The sequence below is a fragment of the Penaeus japonicus genome, unplaced genomic scaffold (genome assembly GCF_977035675.1).
Source record: "Penaeus japonicus unplaced genomic scaffold, GWHDUDI00000001_assembly GWHDUDI00000011, whole genome shotgun sequence".
NCBI lineage: Eukaryota > Metazoa > Arthropoda > Malacostraca > Decapoda > Penaeidae > Penaeus > Penaeus japonicus.
Genome location: NW_028234413.1, coordinates 31,452,766 through 31,462,765, shown reverse-complemented (window position 1 = coordinate 31,462,765; position 10,000 = coordinate 31,452,766). Strand labels below are relative to the sequence as shown.

Sequence of the window (10,000 nt, the reverse complement as noted above, 5' to 3'; positions counted from 1 at the left end):
TGGCGGACTCTACTATACACAGTCGAGGGCCACTATTGATCCCCCCGCAAATTCCCTTCAATGTCATCTTGGTACACTGATATGCTGACTGGTAGTCTTTACGCGTTTTTACAATTATCCATGTCTGTCCATCTTTATGTATAAAAAAAGTACAAAGAGGCAAGAACAATCACAACTCCAGCTTGGATCAAGAACGTTGACACGAGATAAAACAGCGTGGGCCAGTATTGATCTACCATGCTAAGGCATTTCCTTGGAGAGACGCTCCCAAGAATTTATACACACACACACGCTTACACTCCGGCTGTGGCTCTCTTGCGTCCATCGTGGAATCAGGTCCATTTGAAAGGGCCAGGTAAGGGAATGGTCATGACGGGAGGGGGTCGACGGTGAGAGGAGAAGGTGAGTGTAAGACTTGAAATCGCGCAAACAGGTTAAACTCCATCCGATGTTGGTGGCGGGGGCGGACTGATGTTTATCGGGCGCGTCGTGTTATGTGGCATACCTGAGGCCAGTCGAGCGGAGGTAGTCATGACGGTAGCGCTGGCGCCGGCGGTGTTGGTCAAGGCTATCGTCATGAACGCGCCAGAAGGTGATATGGGACGAGAGGGGAAGGCGCGGTAGCCAGCCTGTAGCACGCGGCGATGGGAACTACGGATCCCACGAGCATTCGCATAGAGAGTTTGTGTTGCCCGATCGGAAAACTAAGTTGTGAAGTCGACTGTCAGGAAGTGGAAATGTCTGGGACGTCGTGGGAAGCATATTGTTGTGTGAGGAATCGTCAGATTGATTTGACTGACTGATATCGACCGCGTACCCTTGCTGAGGTCAGACAATGGTTGATGTATTGTCAGTTCGCACGAGATTAATGCCACCGAGAGAGAAAAATGAGAAAGGACTCGAAAGTGCTTTGTTGCGAGGAAGATCAATTGTTCGTTTGAGCAAGTGAAAGTTGTGCAGTGAGAATACGTGTTGTGTATGAACGCAACAAGAAGTTTCATTCAGTCTGACACCTTCTCCCAATGACATGAATAACTGTCCCTCTTTGCTGAAAGACGATGGCGACATGTCCTACCTATTTCAGAGCCAATATGTGCTTGGCCGTGTCCTCGGCTCTGGGTCGGTGTGTCCTGGCCAGCGACCCTCGCCTGGCGCTCAGAGACGATCCTAAGCCATCGGCGGCCAAGGGACCAGACGATCAGGTAAAAGTCTGATTGGTGTTTCCGCATGATCTGTTTAGTCAAGATCGGCATTTGTGTCGTAGAAGCAACGGGCACCGAGTAGGGATTAGTGGATTTGCTGTCGTGTTCTGTAGCCTTGTGTTTCGCTTGTGTTGTTGCATTCAACGGAGACTGCTTTTTATTGCGGAAAAAATCATACTGGTTCGACCTGTTCATGTCTTTAACACAAAGTATGAACGCTAAAAAAGACAAATAAATTTATGCCTCAAGTGGACCACAGGAATGTGTTGAATTTACTTTAAATCGCTTGATAGTATCGTTATTGATTGTTGTGCTTTCATTCATGTTTTCCACTTGGACCATTGCTTTCGGACATTACTTGTATTTTTATTTGTTTTTACTTTATTTTGATGTTTTACGAAGATTTTGAATATACATAGATATATATCGGGTGCTGTGAGGTGCCGAGCCTGTCGTATACGTGTGAGACTACAGTGGCTTTCAGGAAAACTTTATATAATTAATTCAGCATCTTGCTCGTTCGTGGTGTGGAAAGTAATTATATGATTTTTTTATTTGTTACTCATATAGTCCGACATTTCCGAAAGTCTGTCTTTTGGTTTTGTTTCATTCTGATTCTCCTTCTCGTCCTTATCGATTTCGTCTTCTCCTCGCCATCACCATCATTACCATCACCATCACCATCATCATCATCATCATCATCATCATCATCATTATTATCATTATCATCATCATCATCATCATCATCATCATCATCATCACCCACCGCCATCATTCTCAACATCATCATCATTATCATCATCATCATCACCCACCACCATCATTCTCAACATCATCATCATCAATCATCATCATCATCAATCATCATCAATCATCATCACCATCAATCAACACCATTATCGCTACACCACCACCACCACCATCCCACATTTCCTCTTCTTCCTCACCTTCCCCATGATCGCTCTCCTCTCTACACCCTCTTGCAACCGAAATACACTCACAAAAAAATGATGCGGTTAATTTTTAGAAGAAGCGCTAAGAAGTCGCCCAGGATATGTGGATACGGGCGGGCAGGCTGAAGGTGTGTCGGCTGCGATATGACAAGAACCGACGCGGAAAAAAAGAAAAAAGGAAAGAGAATAAAGGGGAGGGGAAGTAGGTCGGTTATGGAGTCCGTGGCGGAGTATGAAAACTTTTTTTTTTGTGACGTGGATTAAGTTTATGGTAAGAGAGCTTAGGTGGATCAAGGGAGAGTGGATGGGGGTGCCGTGAACTTATTCTTTTCTTCTTCTTTTTCTCTGTGTGGAAAGCCAAGTTGTTTTGGTTTTTGGTTTGTGAAGCTGCTCTGTTTTGTCACATTTATCGGGAGCATAGATTGCGAATTTCACTTTGGGAATATTTGCAGAAGCGCTTAGATATTCTTCATTCGAGAGTTTACTCAAGCGCGACAGGTTGCCTGATGCACGTCAAAATTGCAAAGCCTTTTGAGGGAGCAAAAACCGGGGAAATGTGGCAAATATCCTAATTACGATAATTTCGGGATCGTCTACAAACAGCTCGGGAGCAGAGGACCGGTGGCAGCGAGTGCTCGTGGTCGGCCAAGCTTCGCGAGTGCCTTGGCGATGATTAGGCGGCACCAGCGGAGCCTGAAGTGGCGCGGCCGCGTCCTCCGGGGAGTGACGGAGCAAATAAACAGGAGCCGTCGGTATTCGGCATGGCTGACGTCGTGACGCCGGGATGGATTGACGATGATGCGAGGGGAATGACGCAAGCTGGAGCGAGGCGAACGTCAGCAGGTGTGGGTGGCGAGTGGGTGGATAAGAGGGGAAGGGGGGTCGAGGCGGGTGTATGGAAGGGGGGGTCAGTTTGACAAAAAAAAATATGTCGCGGGTACGACCAAAGGCACGATTTCCCCGTGCACTGTTTATGCAGGTGGCAGCGGAACATGTCAGAGTTAGGGGAGGGATGAGGGGATGTGGAGAGGGGACGGGGGGTACCGAAGGAAGTGCCATGATAGCCGCTCCCAAGGTGGCACTGGGGTTCATGGGGGTCACCAGTAGGAGGGAGAGGGAAGGTAAAAATTGCATCTTTTGCTTACTTTAGCTGGCTCCTCTCAGCGGGGGGTTGGTGGCGCCCTTGCCGTTTTTCTCTAATGTTGATATTCCTACCTTCGTTTTTGTAGGGGCACTTTCCTAAACTTCCTAGAAATTCGACTTGTGTGTGTGTGTGTGTGTGTGTGTGTGTGTGTGTGTGTGTGTGTGTGTGTGTGTGTGTGTGTGTGTGTGTGTGTGTGTGTGTGTGGATGGGTGTGTTTGTGTGTGTTGCCCTCCTCTCCCTCTCCCTCTTCCTCCCCTTCTCGTAATCACAAAATCCATCCTGTTTTCAACAGAAGAAAAGAAAATACAATAACAACCTCACAGTCGCTTGTCTTTGGTTGTTGCAGGGGCGCCGGTTGCAGTGGCCATTATTAGGAAGAAATGGGGATGGCTTACACTTCGGCCATTAATAGCTCTTGTCCTTGTCACTCAGAATACCCTGTGTGGTGGTGAGACCTGTGTCGAGACCGTTAATGGACTGGCGTGTTGATTGCAACTGATTTCCTGATGTTGGCGATTACATTAATGTGTGACTCATGTGTGTGTTTTTGGAAGTATTTATACGCGATAGCGTATTGTAATTGTGATGTCATACGATTTGTTATAGGGGATGGCAGGATTAGTGTGCGATGGTGGTGGTAGTAACTGATAAGGGTCATTAGATTATTATGATTGAGGATATGATGGTAATGGTAGTATTGTTTACGGTAGTGATTACAAAATTAGTCATTGTTATGATAATCTTCACCACCATCTTCATCATCGTTATCATCATCATCATCATCATCATCATCATCATCATCATCACCACCACCACCACCACCACTATCACCCCCCCCCAATCCTTCACCTTCGTCTCGCTTTTTTGACGTGAAGGAAGCACACGCGAGCTCCCTTGCCTCGTGAGCTCCCACACCACACTGCCATTGTTCAAATGTTCAATGCCGGGGAACGTTGGCGCGTTCATTCGCCGTTTTTCTTATCTCGACCGTGATATATGACGCTCGCGCAGCTTCTCGTGGATTAAGTGGGATTCGCGCGGATTCGAGTGGATTCTTAATCGCGGCGACGTGCATGGAGTCTGCCTCCCCCCCTTCTCTCTCTCTCTCTCTCTCTCTCTCTCTCTCTCTCTCTCTCTCGTCAAAGTCAAAAAGTCTCTCTCTATCTATCTCTATCTCTATCTCTATCTCTATCTCTATCTCTATCTCTTTACCTGTCCGTCCATCCATCCATCTATCCCAATATATTTATCGATATATCTTTATACCACATGTCTCACCTCATGTTTCCATCGGTATGTTTTTGTGCCTCATCCTGTGTCCGCGCAATCGTTACATTCCTTCATGCTGGCACGTGCGATGAGAAAGTGGGTTTGTTTTGTATTGAGAATGTGTGTAGGCGTGTCTGCGTGTCTGTGTGTATGTGTGTGTGTGTGTGTGTGTATGTGTGTGTGTGTGTGTGTGTGTGTGTGTGTGTGTGTGTGTGTGTGTGTGTGTGTGTGTGTGTATGTGTATGTACATATTTCTTTGTGTGTATATATTGTTCCTTTTCCTTGATTCGCTCCTCACTGAGTGTGATGGATATCACAAGCACACGTGTGGTTCGTGCTTTGATTTTTTACTCGGTACCTTGCTCCTCTCTTTCTCTCGCTCTCTCCATCTTTCTCTCTCTCTCTCTCTCTCTCTCTCTCTCTCTCTCTCTCTCTCTCTCTCTCTCTCTCTCTCTCTTCCTCTCTCTCTCTCTCTCTCTCTCTCTCTCTCTCTCTCTCTCTCTCTCTCTCTCTCTCTCTCTCTCTCCTTTCCCCCTCTCCTCTCCTCCCTCCCTCTCTTCTCTCTCTCTCTCTCTCTCTCTCTCTCTCTCTCTCTCTCTCTCTCTCTCTCTCTCTCTCTCTCTCTCTCTCTCTCTCTCTCTCTCTCTCTCTCTCTCTCTCTCTCTCTCTCTCTCTCTCTCTCTCCCCACCTTGTTTTTACACACTTATAGCAAAGGCCACACATGTTAGAGGCGCCCTTTGTGACCGGCTCTCGCCCCCTTGTTTTGCCAACAGGAAGGAGCATAAAGCATGAAGCACCTTGAGGCAGAGAGCCGAGGGCGGAGGCGCATAGACCCCAGCTTACATGCGGCCGCCGTTTTGCGCGGGAGGACCTTGGCGGTGATTTATCACCTCGTGTCTTCTTTTTTTGTCGTTCTTCCGTGAATATTCGTAGCTTTAGATGTGGGACGACTTTCTCGCATCTCTTTGGAGGCGTTGAGACGGAAAAGAGATCTATCACGGAATGCAGAAGCCGAATAGGCGGTTTTAGAGGCAGCTGGGTTATTTAGTTTCGATAACTTCGATAACTTCACCAGATTGGTTTTCTTTTTCTTTAGTTTTCCCGAGACATAGCTTTTATTTATCTTTCTTTCCTTACCACCAGTCTCCTCTCGGGAGCGCTGGGCCGATTGACCCGCAGTGTAACGGTAGCGGTACTTAGAGTGGCATGCGTGACCGAACCAATCACGGCGGCTTGTAGGCCAGCCCGTACACGCATCGCCGTGCATGCATGACTAGGCGTTTGCGGTCTCCTCTCGGCAACTACGGCCCGGGTGAGCATCTCCGACGCCGGTATCTAGCTTTTTCTGATTCTATTGTCTGGCTTTATCTTTTTGTTATTCTTTTTTTTTTCTCAGTTGCTTTAACAATTTGTCTACTTCATTTCTTCCTTTTATATCTTTTTCTCCTCTTCCCTATTTTTCTTCTCCTCATCCTTCTCCTCTTTCCCCTCCCTTTCGCCCTCCTCCTCTTCCTCCCCCTCCTCCTCTTCCTCCCCCTCCTCCTCCTCCCCTCCTCTTCCTCCCCCTCCTCCTCCTCCCCCCCTCCTCCTCCAAAGAGACTTTCTTCGTACATATGGTAGGCTTTCTCCTGCGTCGTGTGTTTCCTGAGGGCCGCAGATGTATGTGTGAGCGGGCGCACGTACACCTGGCTGGTGTGCATAATATGCGATTCGATGTGTACGCATTTTATATAACTTTTTGTTTTATCTAGTTTATTTTCATTTATTCCTTTTTTTGTCTGCTCTGCAAAACCTGAATAGACGCCTGAACTCGTGTGACTCATGCCTTGTGTCTTGCCCATGTCTGGGCTGGGTCGCCCCTGTTTGGATCCGGAGAATGATTGATGAATTTAATACGAAGATTGTGCCGTTTAATGATGGGTACACATCGTTAGATAAGCAGACAGGTATTCTGATTGGCTTTGCTCATTACCCTCTTTGCTATCCTATTTGTGTGCGCCGTGTCGGGCTTTGCACTGCGGGTGCGAAGGGCTCAGCGGTCGGGCGACGAAGGGAAGCGGAGGATCGCGAAAGCAGAGGTTTTATTTCTTCACTTTTGTCTTCTTTTCCTTATTGCATGTCGGTGTAAGGTGCTGCACCGGGTGAGTGCGGAGCAGTGGTTTGAAGGATCGCCTCCTCGTGTGTAAACCCCATGTCGTATAATTGATAGTGAATTTCCTAGTTGATATTACTATTATATAGTGGATCAATGTAGTGTGTGTGTGTGGGACGTATATCATATGAGAGTACCCTTTGCTGCGTTAACTTAAGCCCCGCCTTCGCTGCGCCTGCACTATCAGCGTCTCTTCCCATCTTAGCTTCCTTGTGCCGCGCATCGCAAGAGCCTCGCGTAACTCTCGTGTGTGTGTCCTTTGTGCTGTTCCCTCGATTTGTTGTCTTTTATTGCCGGCTTCTAGGCTGCGCCCTGTTCTTAATAGCTTGTTTTTATTGTATTCACATAATGTACATAACTTTTGTGCAGTAGAGATTAACTAACGAGTTATTCGGTGGTTATCCATTCATCTCCTTTGCTCATATACCATTGCCAAACATAGTTAATCATGTGTTGTTGAGTTTTCTCTTTGGAAATGTATATTTTACTTTGCGATAGGCGAAAGACGAGAGAGAGTGAAAAACAAGTGCTGTCGAACAGAAAAAAGTGACCTTCAAAGAATATCCAGAGTTGTGCAATGGGCAAAACGATGGTAAGTTTAGCAAAGGTTTTAGGAATGTTATAGAAATAAGACAGACAGAGAGACAGAGACAGACTGCGCCCAGAAAATACGTCTGGAAGGAACGAGGAGTGTGTGGCAGGAAGAGGTTGCCGTCAAGCCGTAGCGAGAGGCCGATTGCGAGAGAAAGTTGTAGGTGTTCTTGTATATGAATATGCTTCTCTTGACACTTTCTCATCGTTAAGTTGTTTCTTAATGGGATACCTATTTCATTTAATAGGGTGTAGGACCTTTGTAGAGTATATTTATACGTTCAAATGTTTTTCCTTGATGGTCTTATTTTTTGTGACTTACAGGCTGCTTTGTCAGCCGTCGAGAGGCTTGTTTTAGTTGTAGAGCAAATTTAATCAGCAGCAGGATGTTATTTATGATACAGAGAGAGAGAGAGAGAAAGAGAGAGGGAGAGGGAGAGGGAGAGAGAGAGGGAGAGAGAGAGAGAGAGAGAGAGAGAGAGAGAGAGAGACAGAGACAGAGACAGAGACAGACAGAGACAGAAAGAGACAGAGACAGAGACAGAGACAGAGACAGAGACAGAGACAGAGACAGAGACAGAGACAGAGACAGAGAGAGAGAGAGAGAGAGAGAGAGACGGAAAGAGAGAGAGAGAGACTGAAAGAGAGAGAGAGAGAGAGAGACGGAAAGAGGGAGAGAGAGACTGAAAGAGAGAGAGAGAGAGAGAGAGAGAGGGGGGGGAGAAATACTGCAAAAACGACCGCACTCAATCTTGTTTACCCTCGCAAGGTATCTAGAAATTTCAAAATGAGGTTGCTTATGCGAGAAAGAGAGAGAGAGAGAGAGAGCGAAAACTAAGCATCTCACGTCCACACGCAATTCCACCTCACTCCAAGACTGATGAAACGTGGACCTTGAAACCTTGCGGGAGAAAGTTCGTGGCAGACGTAAGGGCCTCCCGAGTGTCCGCTTCACATTCCGAGTTAAAAGTGAAAAGTGCGTGTCCCGTCTGACGCAACTTCGGCTCCTCCTCCCTCCTCCCCTTCCTCCCCCCACACACACCATATTTTCCTCCCCCTCTCCCCTATATCCTTCGATCTTTTCTTGTTTTTATTTTGTGGAAAGGAAGGGAGAACGGGTGGGAAGGAAAGAAAGGACGGGAGGAAGGAAGGAAAAGGAATGAAGAATGGACGGAAGGAAGTGAAGGAGGAAGGAAGGAAGGAAGGAAGATCGGATGGAGGCAGGAAAAAAGGCAGGAAGGAAGGGATGATGGGGATAGGGCGATAGAGATGGAAGGGAAAAAAAAATAGAATACGAGGAAGAAGAACAGAAAGGGGAATATGTAAACGAAGAGTAAAGAGACGAAAAGCATAAGATGGGAATGTATAAAATTCGGGGGAGAGAGGGGGGCAAAATAAAATAAGTTGAATAGGAAAATTATAAGGATAAGGTAAAGGAAGCCAAAATAAGGAAGAAGAAGAAGAAGAGGAAGAAGGAGAAGAAGAAGAAGAAGAAAAACCAGTCTATTGGGCTTCTGTTGCATATGGAACAGAGAAAGGGAAAGGTAAATGTTACGTTGTATCTGCAATTGCAAGCGCGTCTTAGGCCGCCCGGTGTTTCGGTCATGTATGATGCAGTCGACAGAATCGGGTAATAGGCACTTGTCTGACTGCCAGCCTGTGGTGGAAATTAAGACGAGATGACTTGCAGTGGATTTGGAGGAGAAGCAGAGTAGTTTTTATTATTGCTACGTTGGTCTTCGTCTCTGGCGCCGTTATTGTGGCTATTACTTTATTTAATGAAGTTGCCATTATCTTTTCCACCACCGCTGTTAGCACGATATTGCCTGCATCGTTGTTGAGATTGTTGTTTTTATTGTTGTCATTTCTGTTTTTGCCATTAGCATTATTATGTGATTGTTTTCAGTCATTTGCCATTATTGTTATGAGATTATTTGCAATTATGATGATCAGTCTTTTTTATCATCGGCATCATTATCATCATCCAGAATCATCATCCATCAACAAACTCACCATTGCTGATGATAATGGTGATGATAATTTTAATACAGAGGTAAAAGGCGAATAAAAATAAACTGAACAAGACCTAAATAAAGCTCTCATAAGCTCTAAGTGCAGGAGGACCCGTTGTGATAGGAGAACGATCAGCTTTATGTCCTGCAGATGGTCGGTCTGAGAGAGCGACTTGCAGCCCTGTCTGCAACAGAATGCTAATCACACTTTGCGACAAGAAAGTTTTTTTTTTTATTCGTCTCTTCTCGGAAATCGGGAATAAACACCCTCGCACGGAGCGTTGGCGGCGGCGAGAAAGTAGAAAGATGTGCGTGTGTTCCGTCTGGGCTGGAGCGATCTTACGTCGTGTCGCGTCGCACTGGGAATGGTTTGAGCTAGTCGTCGTTGGCGGTGGCTGAGGTCTGGTCTCGAGTGAAGTGGTGGTCTTGCAAGGCGGTGGTCGTCTTGTGTTGAAACATGCATGTGGGCAACTTCCGAAAGGGACTCGGTGTGCGGATGTATAAGTCGAGAAGGGTGCGACGGTGCGTTGCGTTGTCGTCTTAGGTATGTCGTGAATATCGTTGAGGGTATAGTTTGGGGTTGTGCAATATTGCCATACGTGTGCAATATCATTTCCTATGTTTAGAGTCGATTATGCAAGCAAATTACGTAAATATGTTCGGTGATTTTGTCTGA

At 46.5% G+C, this 10,000-nt stretch overlaps 1 protein-coding gene across 11 annotated transcripts in view; it reads left to right on the top strand.

Moving 5' to 3' along the window:
• The window catches only part of Rgl (Ral guanine nucleotide dissociation stimulator-like), a 123,597-nt gene that overhangs the window by 55,725 nt on the left and 57,872 nt on the right, over positions 1-10,000 (top strand). Inside the window, exon 1 of one of the 11 annotated variants that reach the window (XM_043001143.2) lies at positions 1,044-1,202. The exons of the other annotated variants lie outside the window; for them this stretch is intronic. Coding sequence (XP_042857077.2) covers positions 1,059-1,202 — 144 coding nt within the window. The 5' untranslated portion in view covers positions 1,044-1,058. Of the gene's footprint in view, positions 1-1,043; positions 1,203-10,000 lie in introns of those variants that run through there. 11 annotated transcript variants of the gene reach the window in all.